Source organism: Nyctibius grandis, chromosome 1 (genome assembly GCF_013368605.1).
Source record: "Nyctibius grandis isolate bNycGra1 chromosome 1, bNycGra1.pri, whole genome shotgun sequence".
Taxonomy (NCBI): domain Eukaryota; kingdom Metazoa; phylum Chordata; class Aves; order Nyctibiiformes; family Nyctibiidae; genus Nyctibius; species Nyctibius grandis.
In genome coordinates this window covers 17,392,852-17,410,348 of record NC_090658.1, presented here as the reverse complement: position 1 = coordinate 17,410,348, position 17,497 = coordinate 17,392,852, and the positions used below count along the sequence as shown (strand labels likewise).

Here is a 17,497-nt window from a genome sequence, read left to right as displayed (position 1 = left end):
CCTGCGCCGCCCACCCCGATGACGCCATATGGCGTCATGGGGACGCGCGGCGCAGGCGCGCGGGGCGGTTGACAAATGTCTCTTCCCGCCTTGTCCCTCATGAGGGCCTGGCGCGCGCTGCGGCGGGCGGCGTTCTCTGCCCTCTCCTCCGGCCGTGGGGTTGCCCCCGGCGGGAGGCCTCGGAAGCGGGCGTGGGAGACGTCGCTGTCGCCGCTGGAGCGGGTGAGGCGGCTGCTGCCGCCGGAGGAAGCGGCGGCGGTGGGGCGGTGCGCGGCGGCCCCTGAGGCTCCCCGTGAGGAGGAGGAGGAGGAGGAGAAGGCGGCTGCCCCCCCTGATGCGCTTCCTGAGGCGGCAGGAGCGCGTCCCGGCCCTTTCCGCGCCGGGGAGCTGGCACTGGCGGAGGTGCGGAGGAAGCATAACACGACGCTGAAGCTGTTGTGTCGGCTGGCGGCGGGCTCGGTGTTGACCAGCCCCGGCGGCATCGTGCATCACCGCGACATCATCGGGCAGCTGCCCGGGCAGGTGCTGCGCACGTCGGCCGGGGCGCGGCTGCTGCTGAGGCGGCCCTCGCTGGAGGAGTACGTGCTGCTGATGCCGCGGGGGCCCACCATCGCCTACCCCAAGGTACCGGCTGCTCACCGGGCTGGTGACTGGGAGGTTATGGGCCGAATCTCACCCTTAGTTTCCAAGACGAGTAATGTACCGTGTTTTTCTCACCTGCAGGATGTAAGTGCTCTGTTAATGATGATGGATATCCACCCGGGAGACACCGTTTTGGAAACTGGCAGCGGGTCTGGCGCTATGAGCTTGTTTCTGTCAAGAGCTGGTGAGAACCTGGTTTTAGAAAGCATAGAATCAGCACAATTCCCTTATCACTCATTGCCTTTCTTTTGACCAGATACTTATGGTCAGTTCTTAAAAGTTTTGCTGCAGTTCACATGTTCATATACAGTTTGTTAACTTAAAGGAAAATTGTATCTGTGCCAGAGTCAGTGAAGGGACTGCAAACCATTTTGACTGTAGTACAAAGGGTTACCAAAGGCCCTGCAGAAAGCTGAGTTTCAGCCGTCATCATTGTTGGCTTTGGCTTAACCGCACTAGACTCTTTCTCCAATCTCTTGCCTTTCTCAGTTTCCTTTTCCTCATCTTGATGGACCACATGAATAATCAGATTGCTGGGTACCAGGGAAAATGCTTATGTGGATGCACACTCATATTTTTTCATGTTATGGTTAGCATGGTTTGATCTAGGTCACAGTGCTCTAAAAGGTAGAGAGCCTTTGCACTCAGCACTGTGAGTGAGGGTGAAACCTCACCCTTCAGCTTCATCTCATGTGTAGCATCCTGTCAGTGGACCACATTTCAGAGTAATTTGATATATGAGCTCCTGATAGAACAACTTCCTTAAGAAAAGAAAACAAAATGAAACAAAACCCCCACAGTTGTTTGCTGTAATTGCTTTTGCACAGACCTGAAAAATAAAGTATTATTTGAATTTGTTTTTCAAGTATTTTTTGACGTATTTCTGCTATTGCAGAATACCGTCTTTCTCTGCAATACTAAGGGACTTTTGAGGGTAAGGACGGGAACCTCATCATGGATCATCTTGAGCAGATACAGCAGAAAAGCACAAGTTGCATATCCTGAAGGCTTGTGTTATAAGTCAGCGTTTGTGGGCACCCCACCATCAGAGTAACTGAATACCTGAGGGTGCCAGCAGTGGTCACTGAGCCTGAGAAATGCCCGTGTATCCTGAGCTTCTGTGAAACCCCAGCATTTCTTTTTTACTATTTCCCAATGTTCTTTAAAAAGCACCATTATAGATTATGCTGTCTTTGTAAAATGCTTATGGTTTGGGCTGCCTTGTGGTTGTACTGTGTATCATTCGACAGTTCAAGATACAATACATTTCAGTATTCCCACTTAGAGCCAGCCAAGCATCTGTGGGAGGTGATGCTACTTCTTACACTCTTGTGAGGAAGAAACTGAACAGATCAGCTGCTCTTTTTGTTCAAGACCAAAAATAACCTTAGAACTTGAGGGTAGCAAGTTAGTTTTCTCTTACTCTCCCCAGTAGCAATGCTGTGTATCTGCTGTCCCTTGGCACGTCCTCCAGGATAACAACACAAGGCTTTTTAGAAGCATGAGTTCTTCTGAGGAAGTTTAGTATTCAGCAGGTATGTTACCAGTGCCATCGATCCAGCCCCACTCTGGGATGCCAGGTCATACTGCTGAGGGTAACACGAGGAACTAGGAATGGTTACACTCAGTGAGTGGTACAAACTAGAGTGCTGAGATCCACTAGGAGCTTAAAATTGGTGAGGGCACGTATGCAGCAGCAAAGGGAATTTGGAGGGTCCCCTACTGAGATGAACAGAGCAGTTTGCTCTTCTTGGTCCTTTGTTTTAGCTGCAGTAATGTCCACCTGGCATAATTCAGTTGAAAATGCATATTTTAGTGATGAGCCATTAAATGCTGGCCCAAGATCACTCTGCTGCAGGTGGTCTTGATATACATTGGGTTGAGGTTTTGAGGTCAGCAGCTGCACCTCTGCTCCCTCTCCCTCTTTCTGCCTCTCACTGCTATTTCTTAGTTCTTTCCAATCATCTTTCTGCAATAAACTAGGTATTTTTATAGTTCCATGATGGGATTTTGAAGATAGCAAGAGATTATCCTCAAAGCAACCCTTGCTGCCATGGGAGCTAGAAGCTGACAAAACAGAAGATGGAAGTCAGCGCTTCTGTTTCCAGAGATGCATTTGGAGAGAGGGAAAGTAAGAGGCATTCGCTATTCCCATCTTCCCCTACACGCAGACCCTAAATCCAAAGGAAAAGATTGAATACCTGATGTTGGCTAAAGTAAAAGGTAGCTTTTGCTAAATACAGCAAATTATTTTCTGCTTGGGTATTCGGTCCACTGTGGCCATTTCATACGAACACACCTGGACTTGGTGATTATTCCTCTCCTTTTCCAGTCTTTTCCAGTAGGTTCCTTCTGATCACTGTAATTTAGCTATAACTGTGCCAAGTCAGCAAAATCCTTGGCATTGCCAGACTGTCCATGGGAAGAAAGGAGTCCTTGTGCACCAGTTCAGTCCTGTCTTGAGCAGAAGGGAAAACATATGAGATTGTATTGCTGTTTTCAAATTTATTGAACTTAAATCAGCACCTAATACAGATAGTCACAGCTTAACACAATTTGGCGCTGACCCAGAAATAAAGAGATTCAATTTGCTCTTTTCTAATGGAGTCTAATTTTGCCGCCATGTAATACATTGATACGCAACAAGAAAAATACCTGCTATGCAGATAAATGCTGGAATTTAAATCTAGTGGACACGTTACCAATGTCCATGGAAGTATTTAATTTCTAAAATTCTCATTGATATAACAGATTTTATTGATCTCCTCTCTTCATGTTACTCTCAGTTTATGTTTTATTTTCCATTCCTTCTTTAAATCTTTCCCAGAAACTACTGACATGCAACACGGCAAAGTTAAGACTGTGTTAAGAATGTGGCATTTGCCATGACTTTTAAGATCTCTGAGAACTGGAAAATATGATGTATGCAAACTTGACATACTGCAGCTTCACAATAATGAAGAGTGCCTAGCTGTTTTAACTAGTTATCGTTATTTTTCCAGAAGTCCGTTTCAAAATGTAGGAAATCTTCGGAATGAGCAGAGGAAAGAATAAGACTGACCCCAATGTGAACAATTTTATTCTTCCAGTAGTTTCAAACTGATAATATTGAGTAATAAGGAGTTGCTGCTGCGATTCTACAACTGTTTAAGATGATCAAAGGTGGCACTGCTGAAACCCTCCCTCCTTACATGTTGGCTCCGGCTTCTGTGTTATCCAGGGTGAGCTGGATTAGGGAGAGACTGCCAGGAAACCCATCCCTTCTTTTGTTCACTTTTCCGAATGGATTCACAGTGGGATGGCATAGGGGAGGGAAGGAGCCTGGGGACTGTCAAGGAGCCTAGGAAGTCAAGGAAGGGTACCAGGAGACCTGCATGGTTGAACAGGGAACTGCTGGGCAAACTCAAGTGGAAGAAGAGGGTGTACAGATCGTGGAAGGAGGGGCTGGCCACTTGGGAGGAATATAAGTCTGTTGTCAGAGGATGTAGGGAGGCAACTAGGAAAGCTAAGGCCTCCTTGGAATTAAGCCTTGCAAGAGAGGTCAAGGACAACGGAAAGGGCTTCTTCAAATACATTGCAGGTAAAGCCAACACTAGAGGCAATGTAGGCCCACTGATGAATGAGGTGGGGGTCCTGGAGACAGAGGATAAAAAGAAGGCGGAGTTACTGAATGCCTTCTTTGCCTCTGTCTATACTGCTGGAGGCTGTCCTGAGGAGCCCCGGACCCCTGAGGCCTCAGAAGAAGTCAGGATAGAGGAGGAATCTGTCTTGGTTGATGAGGGCTGGGTCAGGGACCAATTAAGCAATCTGGACGTCCATAAATCCATGGGCCCTGATGGGATGCATCCGCGGGTGCTGAGGGAGCTGGCGGAAGTCATTGCTAGGCCACTCTCCATCATCTTTGCTAAGTCATGGGCAACGGGAGAGGTGCCTGAGGACTGGAGGAAAGCAAATGTCACTCCAGTCTTCAAAAAGGGCAAGAAGGAGGACCCGGGTAACTATAGACCAGTCAGCCTCATCTCCATCCCCGGAAAGGTGATGGAACAACTTGTTCTTGGTGCTGTCTCTAGGCACATCAAGGATAGGGGGATCATTAGGGGCACTCAGTATGGCTTCACCAACGGGAAGTCATGCTCAACCAACTTGATAGCCTTTTATGAGGATGTTACCCGGTGGATAGATGATGGTAAAGCAGTGGATGTGGTCTATCGCGATTTCAGTAAAGCGTTTGACACGGTCTCCCACAGCATCCTTGCAGCTAAACTGGGGAAGTGTGGTCTGGATGATCGGATAGTGAGGTGGATTGTGAACTGGCTGAAGGAAAGAAGCCAGAGAGTGGTGGTCAATGGGACAGAGTCCAGTTGGAGGTCTGTGTCTAGCGGAGTTCCGCAAGGGTCGGTTCTGGGACCAGTACTATTCAATATATTCATTAATGACTTGGATGAGGGATTAGAGTGCACTGTCAGCAAGTTCGCTGATGACACAAAACTGGGAGGAGTGGCTGACGCGCCGGAAGGCTGCGCAGCCATTCAGAGGGACCTAGACAGGCTGGAGAGTTGGGTGGGGAGAAATTTAATGAAATATAACAAGGGCAAGTGTAGAGTCCTGCATCTGGGCAAGAACAACCCCATGTACCAGTACAAGTTGGGGGCAGAGCTGTTGGAGACCAGCGTAGGGGAAAGGGACCTGGGGGTCCTAGGGGACAGCAGGATGACCATGAGCCAGCAGTGTGCCCTTGTGGCCAAGAAGGCATCCTGGGGTGTATTAGAAGGGGTGTGGTCAGCAGGTCAAGAGAGGTTCTCCTCCCCCTCTACTCTGCCCTGGTGAGGCCACATCTGGAGTATTGTGTCCAGTTCTGGGCCCCTCAGTTCAAGAAGGACAGGGAACTGCTAGAGAGAGTCCAGCGCAGAGCCACGAAGATGATTAAGGGAGTGGAACATCTCCCTTATGAGGAGAGGCTGAGGGAGCTGGGTCTCTTTAGCTTAGAGAAGAGGAGACTGAGGGGTGACCTCATTAATGTTTATAAATATGTAAAGGGCAAGTGTCAAGAGGATGGAGCCAGGCTCTTCTCAGTGACATCCCTTGACAGGACAAGGGGCAATGCGTGCAAGCTGGAACACAGGAGGTTCCACTTAAATTTGAGGAAAAACTTCTTTACGGTGACGGTGACTGAACACTGGAACAGGCTGCCCAGAGAGGTTGTGGAGTCTCCTTCTCTGGAGACATTCAAAACCCGCCTGGACGCGTTCCTGTGTGATATGGTCTAGGCAGTCCTGCCCCGGCAGGGGGATTGGACTAGATGATCTTTCGAGGTCCCTTCCAATCCCTAACATTCTGTGATTCTGTGATTCTCTGTGACTGAGCCTAAAATGGCTTAAAAAGTCACCAGACCTCACCTGCTGAGCTGCTGATTGCTGAAAGCTGTCCTTGCCTGTTAAAAAGTTGCAAGGAGATAAGAGAAGCTAATGGTAGGTTTGAGAAATTAGAGTAATACAAGGATAGAATAATACAGCAATGCACACCCTGCTCTCTGTGCCTGGATTTCTTCATAACACTTCCTTTATGGAGAGCACTGTGTATTGGACTCATATGGTAAATTTCAGAATAGTAAATTTATACTTAAAATAAGTAATAATTTATTACAGTTACAGACAATAACAGGAAAATAACACAAGCCTGGGTAAGTCAAAGAGTACACTTGAAAACTTGTCTAAGGGGCTGAGCTCAGTGAGCAGGCATAGGGGCTTCCTTAGCCTTTCTCCAACCCTAAGAAGGGAGAGGTGGAGAAAGAACTATGCATGGAAAACAGCAAAGCTTTGTAAAAATGAGGATTGTCAAAAAATAAAACAAGCCGTTTCAAATCTTCCTAACAACAGAAGCAGTCGCTGTCTGTCAGCTTTATAGCATCTGTGAGTAGCGACCAATGTTGCAGCTTTCTCAGCTGGTACCTCTGGTAGCTGTAGCAGGAAAATCATGGATTGATAGGGCCACAGATGCTCTAGTCATCTTTTGCTTCAGGAGTTACTTCGGGAGGACATCTTAGGAACAGTTTGTACTACTGTAATTATGCTTTATTCTGTCTGCGGATTGATGGATTTCAGTCTGTGAAAGAACTAACCCAGCACTTTATCTGCATATATTTGTTTTAAATGTAAAGAAAAAATAAACTGTAACTGGTTGTTTCATATGGGATTATTCCCTGAAGTGAAGTTGAGATTTAAAGGTGTACCTCTGCTATTTACTGTGCTACTTTTTTCTAAATTCTTTCTTACAGCAGGGGGGAAAGTACTAAGTCTAGTGTCTTGTCTTTGTTTTCAGTTGGGCCCAAAGGACGTGTTATAAGTTATGAAATCAGAGATGATCATCATAATTTAGCTAAGAAGAATTACAGGCACTGGCGTGCTGCATGGGAAATAGGACATGCGGAAGAGTGGCCAGATAATGTGGATTTCATTCTTAAAGACATTTCAACAGCTGCTGCGGATATGAAATCTGTAACGCTTGACGCAGTAAGTCCAAGAAATCCCCCCATTTGACATTTATCTTTTCTGCATAAATTAAAACCTCTAGTGCTCACACTCACAATGGGATTCCCATATCTAGTTTAACATGAGAAAAAACAATTAGATCCTCATCAATGAAAGAAACGTTTTTGGTTTTTTTTGTCAGATTACAAGTATTTTCAAGGTTTCAGTTACAGGTTCACAAATGAAAGAGCGATATGGCTGTAGTATAGAAATAGTACAATTAATCACTGCTGTCTTGTAAGCAAAGACAAACTTACTTTCTTGTATTTTGGAGAAACGGATGGTTTTATATCGAAGGCATATATTTCTAACATTAAATTTAAGAAAAATACATAAGCTTATTGAAAATATAAATATATAAACACTTTGCTATCAGCTATATAGAACGCACCATGTACCGAAGGCTTAAATGAGAGCAAGGAATGCTCTTGCTTGCTCTCCTGTTCTGCTTTTCATACCCAGATTTTGTAAAGGGAGGCATGCTGGGGAAGACAGCTACGTGTTATCCACTCTTCCAAGTAAAGCAAACAAACTACTTACATTAATGCTTTAAACAAGCAACAATTGTGTTAAATGGTTTGAGCAAAGAAATAAAATATATAGCATTAAAATATCATTTTTTAAAAACTTTAGAAGTAATAGTCTACAGGATCAGATATTGCATATCCTGTTGTTTTACAGTTTGAATAGTTTTCTAGCAGAAGATGGATAAATTGCCAAAGACAGAAGTTTTCTAAATCTTGAAACAAACAGCAGGTTAGACATTGAGACTGTAGTGTGATCTTTTCATTATAAAGATGCACTTGAACACTTTTTTTTTTTTTACATTTGAAAACAAGATATCCAAAGGTGTTAGTAAATGTAGTCTTGCAAAAGTTTTTATTAACATGAACATTATGGAATTTAATTAGTAGGAGGTTTAATGTTAATACAGGACTACTGTGTTGGTGAAACGCTACTTGCTGTTTTAATAGAAATTCATTTGGAAGTAGCAAGGACTTTATTTTATAAACATGTGAACCTCAGGTTTCTCTTAAGGTTTTGAGAGGCAGTAATAAAACTGGTTTGTGATTACATACTGCTGTAGTATGCATTCATTCTCCATAGATAAACATTGTTTTTTTTCAAGCTTTGTTGTGGAAAAAAAATTCTAGATATATATTAATATTTACTGGGAAAACATATATATATTTCTCTTGCAGGTAGTTCTGGATATGCTTAACCCTCAGTCTGCCCTGCCTGTTGTACACCCAAGTCTGAAACAGGGTGGTGTGTGCGCTGTGTATTTAGCAAAGTAAGTATTTACTTCTGGCTCCTAGGTGATGCCTGAATAAATGCCTAACACTGTTACAAAATCAAACATCTTTTGATTAATGCTGCATGTATATTTTAAATGTTTAATGAAATTTTTTCACCCCCCATGTAACTTTTTTTTAGGGAGTTCCACTCAGTATAAATTACACTTGGCCAAATCCTTTGGCCTTTACTTTGGGAACGCTGTCATTAGAGTCAGTGGAAGTTTGTATTTAATGACATCCTCAAACTAACTGTACTGTTTTCCTATTCAGTAGTCAGCTTGCTAGCTTCTTTATCCTAAAATTGAAGGACTCATGTTACCTTAAAGGTAAAGAATTGTAGAGAGGCAGCAGAATTGAGACTAACAGTGTATGATTCGAGTTTTCAAGATATTACTTTATCCTTTGCATTTCTTCAAAAGCATCACACAGGTTATTGACCTTTTAGACAGAATACGGACCTGCAAGCTCCCTTTTTTGTGTGAAAGGATCATTGAGGTAACTCATAGAAATTGGTTGGTACTCCCTGCTAAAATCAAGAACTGCAAACCAAGCCAAATGGTGGAAACTCAAGAACATATTGAAGAACCTCCTCAAAAGGAATACAAAGAAATCCACATTCAGGATCAAGTAGTTCTTAAAGAAAGTGAATACAATGGTAAGAACATTATTTCTGATGAGATATCCTGTAACTGCAATTTGATAATCTGAGGCTATAATGAAGGCAAAGTTTGTCGGAAGAGGCAGTATTTTTTTCTTGGTTTAGCTGAGATTGTTGTGAAGAATAGGCAAGCTTCTGGACAGCCTAGGCCTTGTCAGGTTTGAAAAGGGATATAGTAATGGTTATTTAGGGGTAACTCTCTTATTAAAAATCTAAACTAAATAGAAAATAAATTGCAATCTGCAAATAAAGAATGACTGCCCTTCTACTACTGTTTTCAAATTTTTGGTTTTTAATAAAATTCAGTCCCCTATACTGGTCCTGTAGCTGCTTTAGAGGACCCTGATGGGCTTAAGGATTCCACAGAAGAAACGTTACCAGTGTGCTCTGTTCCGTAATCCTGCTCTTCTGGCAAATCCAAAAAAAAGGTGTCTCACGCTAGTTTAGATTTGCAAAATCCATAGTAGAGCAAAGAGGTCTGAATGTACTGATAGGTGACAACAAAGCACTTTAACAGAAGCAGAAAGAAAATGAAAGTATGTCAGGGAAAAATAATTCATGCACATTGGCAACTCTAGTCTGTGTGTATGTTTTAAACTTGTTGGAAAGAATTAAAATTTACTTCTCACAGAATCTCTTTCTGACGATGCTGAAACATACTGCTCAGTGCCTTACGTTGCTAGACCATCTTATTGGCAGGAGGCGCATTCAGGTGAGACACTTGGAAAATGGTTTTTTATCTTAAATGTTTAGTGGTATTTTATTTTCAAAAATACTATTTTTTGTACTAGCATTTGACGTTACTATATCATGAAATCATAAAACTTATAATAATAAAATAATCATTGTATATTGAAATACTGAAGTAGTAACTTGTTTTGTTTTTTAATTAGCATTCCTTACCAAGCTGAGAAAGTTTCGACCACTGCTTTCTTGATGCTGCTGATTTGGGTATTGTACCAGAATAAAATAAAATGTTACAAAGTAGCTGCTACATTTTGCAAGTTGTGTAACTTTTAAGTAATGACTGCTTTGATTTCTGCTGCATGTAAAGTTTGAAATACCACCTACTATTTATTAACAGAATCATCAGGTATGGTGTTGCGATGCAACACAGATTGTTCCGCAAAGCACGGTGTCTGTTTCTGTTTCATCAAGTGTATTTCATTCTTCATTGCTTGTAAACCAGTCCATGGATTTGTCTTGGTTCAAGGTGCTGTCTTGTCTCCTTTTGCTGGACAGGCTCTGACAGTCTGCCAGAAATAAGGAGAAAAAAATTTCGTAAGAAAATAAGGGGTCAAAGTCTGCCCTTCGTAATGCAAGTGAAGCACTGGCTACCAACTGGTGGCTATTGGCTTCTTTAAGAACAATATTCTTAAAGCACAACTGTAAGAGAAACTGAAATTCATTGAACTTGTTCTCTTGGTAAAGCTGGGCTTATTTCAAGAAAAACACCAGTTGCTGCCATGTATAGCTTTGGTTCACTTCTAGCACCTATGCTGAAAGTCACCTGGTTATTTGTGAACTTTACTATATATAAAGCATTCTCAAAACGGTCAAAATAAACACAATTTTTCTGACCTCTGTCAGATATGAAAAGCAAGATCTCTCAAGTAAAAACAGATTTAAAATCAAGTCTTTTAGGGTCTCACATAAGTCTCCACCTAAGCACGTGGTGATGTTTAACACATTAATTACATTAAATGACATGTTGTAGACACCTGACTTGTTCTGTATCTCAAAGAACATTCAAATGCCAAATTTTTCAAAGTTGAGGGATCCCTTGAGTATCACAGTTGTACTGAAGCTGTCAAAAGCACAGTCCTATTATAATAGTGAAAATTTGGATATTAGTGAGAACATATGCAAATAAAAAATAGAGGTATAAATAACTGTAACCCCGTATTAAATAAGTATACTAAGAACTCTGCAGTGGCTAAGCATGTGAAAGTATCTTTGCAGAACTAAGGCCTTATACAGCTCCCCTGGGAAGTTTACATCTCAAGTGTGTTCCACTCTTTATTAAGAGTTAAACAAGGAGCGTTTGCCCCATAACTGCTGTATGTAATGGAGGCTTCTCATACAAAGGCTCAGAGTGCTATTTTGAGTAGATTAATGTGCAAAGATTCAGTTACATAAAACAGTTTTCACAATAAATTCTTGTATTCTTTTCTACTTGTACCCCAGCGTTAAAAGGAAATCTTGTATAAACTCTGTGACCAATTGAGGTACACTTGAAGGAAAATGTGAACTGTGGTTTAACATATGACAGCAACTGAGCAGCCTGTCCTTTCTAAAAACAGTGCTCTCAACAAGAACACTTTAACTCACATAACGCACACTCTTTTAACTCACGTGACACACACCAGTATTTTTACTGTTTCTTGTAGCCAATCCTAAGTGTTTAAAATAGGATTGTCAATTTAATTTATAATGCAAGAATAGTAATAAATGCCTAAACAGACTGGAATGCAAACCAAAATCTACCATAGTAGGTGAAGGTAATTTGAAGAGACTCAGAATATAAAGCAGTTGATACTTCCAGGAAGTCAAGACAAGATGTGAAAATGAAAATGAAATTATGGCAGTAAAAGCACAGTTCTGCTAAGGTAACTGCATTTGTAATAGGGATGTCTCCTCACACAGAGAGATCGTGTCTTGTCACCCCAAGGACACAGCAGTCCCTACAGTAGTCTGAAAGGCAAATAGGGCCTCAGTTGCCTAAACTAATTGAAAGGTATTTACAATATTAAACCATACGTTGGGCATAATAGAAAGGAGAGTCAACGAGCATTTTTTCAGTTGGAAAAGTGTCCTTTGAATTCTGGGGTGAATGTAATTCCGTCATCTCCAAGGTGCCAGTAGATGAGGAGGAAGATGATGATAATCCTAGTCGTACAAATCTTCCTTTCTTACCACAAAGCAGGCAGTCTGTAGGAGTAGCACTAGGTCCTCGGGGCAGCTGCACTTCATGATCGTTGTAGTTTCTCACAGCTCCGCTGTGGTGCATAGAACGTACTCGCTGCCATATGTAATGCATTGGAGCAATAGCCATCACCTATCGGAACAGCCATTACATCAGAAACCGTAAAAATAATGGGAAAACATACAGCTGAAAGCCAGGGATCGAGTTCATGTATGGCAGAGAATTAATACTACGTAGCTGAAATGGGTATCATCTCTTATCTATCTGCTTCTGTCTCACTAGAAAGTTTGCTACCTTAGGCACAAGTAAATGAACCCGTTACGAATCAAATGTGGAAACAACAGTTAACAGCCTTGTATATTCATGTGAATCATCACAAATACCAGCTGATGCTTTGTACATTGGACAGAAGATGGTGTCTTTTACTAACAACTAAACTTAAACTAGATGGATCTTCTGGTTCACAACGTCACTGAACTGATGACGGTTGGAAGCTGGGAGGGTATGCTGGGAAAAGCATTCTGCTCTTGCCTTGTTCCTTGTACTTTTCCCATAAGCACCCAATCCCATCCTCAGAGATGGAATTCTAGAGTAAATTGAGATTTTCTTCTCCACCAGCTGCAGTAAACATTATGTTCTTAGAACATGACAGGGCTTTTCCAGACAGATACATTCCACCTGAAAAGTGAGGAATGTCTTTTTTCCCTTCTAATAGGTTTGAAAAATGTAGGTTGTAACACTGCATTAATAGTAGAGAATGTTAGAAGTGTGTCCTGCTGATTTTTTTTTTTAATGCAGTGAAAAACACTGACCTTAAAAAGTCAACTGAAGTTATATTACTAATTTTGAAGGGATTAAAATTTCACCTGAGGTGCTGTGATTTTTATTTGAAGGTTTTACTTGTGTACAAGCTTAGAATTTGTAAAGCAAACACACAAACAAAATAATTTCTGAAGTGAATGAAGTGAAAAAATTGATGGTAAATTTTAAATAGAAATATTTGCATAAAGCAGAAAGATTCTAGTCAATAAAAACTTCACTTTTAACAGTAGTGCAATGTAAAATATTCTCGTTTACCTTAAAAGCACAGTTTCAAATAATGTATTTTAAATGCAGAAGAAAAAAAAATCATGGAGGATAAATGGACCATTACATTTTAGCTGCATCTTTTCTTTCTCATGGCTTGTCCACACACTACTACACTAGGGAAGAAATTATTGGTATAGAACTAGATTGTTAGCTGGTATTAATTGTTGTAGTTTCAGCATCTATGATATTAAATCGCTCCCTACCTCTTCACAGCAGCGTCTGCTTACAATAGCCCTGTAGTCAATTCTACTCCATAGTTGATCTCTTAACTTTAAGAAATCAGGGAAGAGCTTTCTCCAGGCTTTTCCCAAAGCCCATGGGAAAATGTCATACTTTGATTCTTCGTTTTCTTCTTCAACTGTATTTGCCAGATACCTTCAAATATATATATGTTTGTGTCTGTAAATGTTGTTCAATCTTAAATCACTACATTAGTATTATTTCTAACATTAAAAGACGTAATAGCGAAGTAGTTCTTTTTCCTAGTATTGTGAGAAAAACTGCTAACAAAATATAGCCTTCTCTCTGGAGCACAGTATTTTCTTAATCAGAACATTCCATGTATATCCTTTGGGTAAATAAAAACTTAACTTAAGCTATTATTAAAATTACTTTACCCTAGAGTCTCCTAAATTAGTAGATGTGCGAGAACTACCATATCCTGATGTATTCTCCAAACTGGCAAGATATCCTTGCACTAAAATGAACAGTTTCTGACTGATTCTCTAAATAAAGCTTAAAACTGTCTTATGAAATCTTAAACGTTACATTTTCTACTTCACGGATTTTAACTATTCTTGGAAAAATATGTTGCTGACATTAAATTAGCAGCAAACAACTAAATACAGCTCTACTTTCATGTATAAATGAAAACCTTAAATTATTTTCTTCATGCCCGTATTTCTCCCCTCACTATGAGCTAGTTTTGGTTCTGGGTCATCTTCTCAGACAACAGGAAAATATTTACTTCCTCTGGATCCATCCGATACTAAACTCCTGTAAATCATACCTGAAAAAATTATGATGTTTAGTCTTCTCCCCAATTTCCTCACTTGTTCCTAACCCCAATATTCCCTCTAGTCCCTGTCTCACCAGACCCTTTGTCCCTTTCTAATCCTCTTGCGCTTCTGGCCTTTTTTCCCTTCAGTGTGGAGCTGGACAGCCTCCTCCTCCATGCTCTGTGGATGCTACCCAGAATACCATTCACAGGAGAGGAAACGGCCATCTTTCTCCTGCACTAGTGTGCAAATCGAAGCATCTGAGAGTGCTGTTATGGAAAAAGATGACCTGAGAACCATAACGCTATGAAAGAAAATCCTGAATCACTCTGTAGGTATAGCCAAATACAGAGAGTTTATATAGGCTTGGTAAAAACAGATTGCTGATTGCACCTCTGTTTCAAAGTGTACAAATTTTAGAACTGTTCAAAAAAGTTCTCAGAAATTCTCTAGCAACATTTTCACAGTTGACTTAAATCATGTTGACAGAAACTTTAATAAAAAGTTACTCCCGAGGTGCGTATCATGATGAAACATTTCAGTACAAATGACTTAAAGGCTGGCAAAGATATAAAATAGGGCCTTATACAGGAAGTGTGAGCCACGTATATGTTGCCATGTATTGTCCTGCATATATTTCTTATAATGCTTAAAAAAGTTCACAGATTTGGGCAGAACACCATGCTATGTATCACTACACCAACACAAACATCCTCTCACTGCTGCTCAAGCGTGTTCCACACAGGTGATTGTCAGGCAGAATGTTGAATTTGCCCTATTTATCTATAGTATGTAGATTATGTTTGTGTACTGCATATAGAACCCAAACAACTACATGCTCATTAAAGAAGCCTCATCATATAGCATAATTATCAGTGGCATAAACAAAGGAATAAAATAATGCAAAGTTTATACTAATAAAACCAGATAATTTAAAAGTACTTACAGAGCGACAAAGAAATTGATTCTGGTATGCTCATTTACTGTGAAGTTAGCCCTCTTGAAATAAACGAAAGTCATTGCCAAGAGATACTGTTTTAAAATGTAAAATGAAGTACCAATATATTATTTCAGTATATAATTTCCTAAAAGGCTTCACACATTTATCTTGCACCAAGATATTTTTATCAATGAGGAAAGCATAAATTGAGTTTCTTGAAGCTTCCACATAAACACACGAGGAAAAAATTATGGTCTGTATTTGCATTACAGTATCAAGGGATTAAGGGGAGATTTTTCACTTAATATATGTTCTATTAACTGAGAAGGAAATATACTTACCTTGTCTGCAATTTTACAGCAGCAGTCCATCCAAAGGAAGTCTTGGATTAGATCATCATCTGCAACAAAAGCAGGCTGTAGCACTTCAAACACCAAAATTGTTTTTGTTAGAAAGTATTTGTAAACATATAACAGGTGGTCCTTTTGTTAAACCAAATACAAGGAAAGCAGCTAGACCCACCAGTAGAGAACAGAGAAACTGAGGGGAGAAAGAGATTAGGTAAGCGACAAAAGAAGGCAAACTACCAGAAAGGCAAGGTGGAAAATCTAGTGACTGCATTTCCTTCATTCTCAGTAATAGCAAGTGAGGGTGAAAAATCACCAGTATTTCTTCTATTTACGTAACTTCTTCCTGCGCTAAGTGGTTCCATCTAATAGCATACCATTATTTCTGATGAACTGCAGACTGTTGAGATCTCTGCACCTTGATTACCTGGCAGCCTTTATAAGGCAATACTTGCTTGATTGATTGTGGTCAGTGCAGCACTATCTGTGAACATGTATCGTAACAGGATTACCGCAAACTCTCTCTGATTCACTTATGTATTCAAAGTTCAAATAAAAACCAAGTGTAATCTTCCACTATTACTTAATCTCTTCACTAAATACAACACTTTATATGAAAGAGACACAAATGCAAAAGAGATGCTACAACTCCTCAGATTTTCTTCTCATTCCACTTCTCCCCCGAAATGTTTATTCCCACAATAAATAACATGTTTAGAAGACTGCGAGTCCAGCCTTTTTTAAGCCTTGTGTAAAACAAGATGTACGTTGTTTTACATGCATTTGCTGAAATATAAGAGAAAATAGGAAAGGGAAGTGATCATAAAAGGAAGTATCATGCCACCTTGGTTTCATTTGTAATTTAAAAAGATACTTTTCATCAGTTTGGTAGCCCTTCTTGTATTTTTCACTTAAGCATTAAATATTTATACACTAAAATATAACAACAAAATATGTTTAGACAGAGACACAGCCATTAGTATCTATATAAAAAGCACTCCCAAAATTACTGAGTTTAGAAAACGTACTTGCTTAATAGTTTTCTGCTGTTCAGTCAATACATTAACCTACCAAATAATTTAAAGAAAGCTGTCATTTCCTGACGCTGAATAACTACACATGGTCCCTTTGGGCATTTATATTTATGAGTAGGAACCTTTTCTTCACAATTTTCTTCATGGTCTTTGAAAGTAGGCTGCCTTGGTCTAATAAGGTTTTTTTGCTGATGTGATCTGGATGCACTCGATTTTACATGAACAGTGACAGTGGGAGGTGTCTGACACACCAGATTGTGTCTCATTTTGGTAAGTAAAGGTTCCTGTTAAAAAAAGAAGAAAAAATCAACGACAAAAATAGTCATTTTGAGCAGTAGTTCTCTATACTTCTCTTGTTCAAATGAAGTGTTTCAGTAGAGCTTGTATGTCAGGTGATACAAAAATTAATGGTACTAGTGCTAATTATCTAAGTCTTGTGCCCTAAGCCAACTATGCAGATTTCTTTAATTTAGTTCTAATTTGATAAAGCTCTTTTTCAGTGGAAGAAGCCTTCAATCTTTCTTTTTCCATTCAAAATTTTGTAAAATGGAAAAAAATCCTTTCCAGAAAAAGTTGCTGTTTGTCAGATCCTCATGGCCCTACACAACTAGATCTACCAAAAAAACTCCACTCCTCCCCTCCCCTCCCCTTTGTGATTGGGTATTTGTAAAAGAACATTAATAGAATTCATGCAACAGAACCACAATTAAGCCATAGAACAATAAATTAAAGTACTGAGCTCTTCATTTTTCTAACGTTTGGTTATAGCCACTGGGAATAAAACTTATCCCTCAAGTAGGACATACCCTGAAGGCATAACCCAGGAAACAAACCTGAGGTGTTTGTAACTGTAAAAACCAAGACGGTACAAATGGAGCGCGAGGAAAGGTGGTTTTGGACAGGAGCAAACGCGTTTGCTTCTTCAGCGGCTTCCGCCACAGAGCGCAGGGCTGAGGCCGGCTCTCAGCAGCCTACCTGGCTCTCCAGCTCCTAGTTAGCTGCCACATAAACAACAAAAAGCCCGCCACGTGTGGATGC

General features: G+C 40.6%; 2 protein-coding genes across 2 annotated transcripts; one reads left to right on the top strand and one right to left on the bottom strand.

Annotated features, from left to right (window-relative positions):
* The first annotated feature begins 43 nt into the window (after positions 1 to 43).
* Positions 44 to 10,112, top strand: TRMT61B (tRNA methyltransferase 61B). The gene is made up of 7 exons (XM_068409630.1): positions 44 to 624; positions 724 to 826; positions 6,961 to 7,151; positions 8,372 to 8,463; positions 8,887 to 9,122; positions 9,757 to 9,837; positions 10,019 to 10,112. The coding sequence occupies exons 1-7, from the start codon at positions 76 to 78 to the stop codon at positions 10,060 to 10,062; spliced, it is 1,296 nt and encodes a 431-aa protein (XP_068265731.1). The 5' UTR covers positions 44 to 75; the 3' UTR covers positions 10,063 to 10,112.
* A 177-nt stretch (positions 10,113 to 10,289) lies between these two features.
* On the bottom strand, positions 10,290 to 16,725 carry SPDYA (speedy/RINGO cell cycle regulator family member A). The gene is made up of 6 exons (XM_068409642.1): positions 16,497 to 16,725; positions 15,420 to 15,478; positions 15,085 to 15,170; positions 13,344 to 13,515; positions 11,886 to 12,183; positions 10,290 to 10,378 (listed from the first exon to the last, which is right to left on the bottom strand). Exons 1-6 carry the CDS (start codon positions 16,723 to 16,725, stop codon positions 10,290 to 10,292), a joined length of 933 nt encoding a protein of 310 aa, XP_068265743.1.
* Between the last annotated feature and the right edge of the window lie 772 nt (positions 16,726 to 17,497).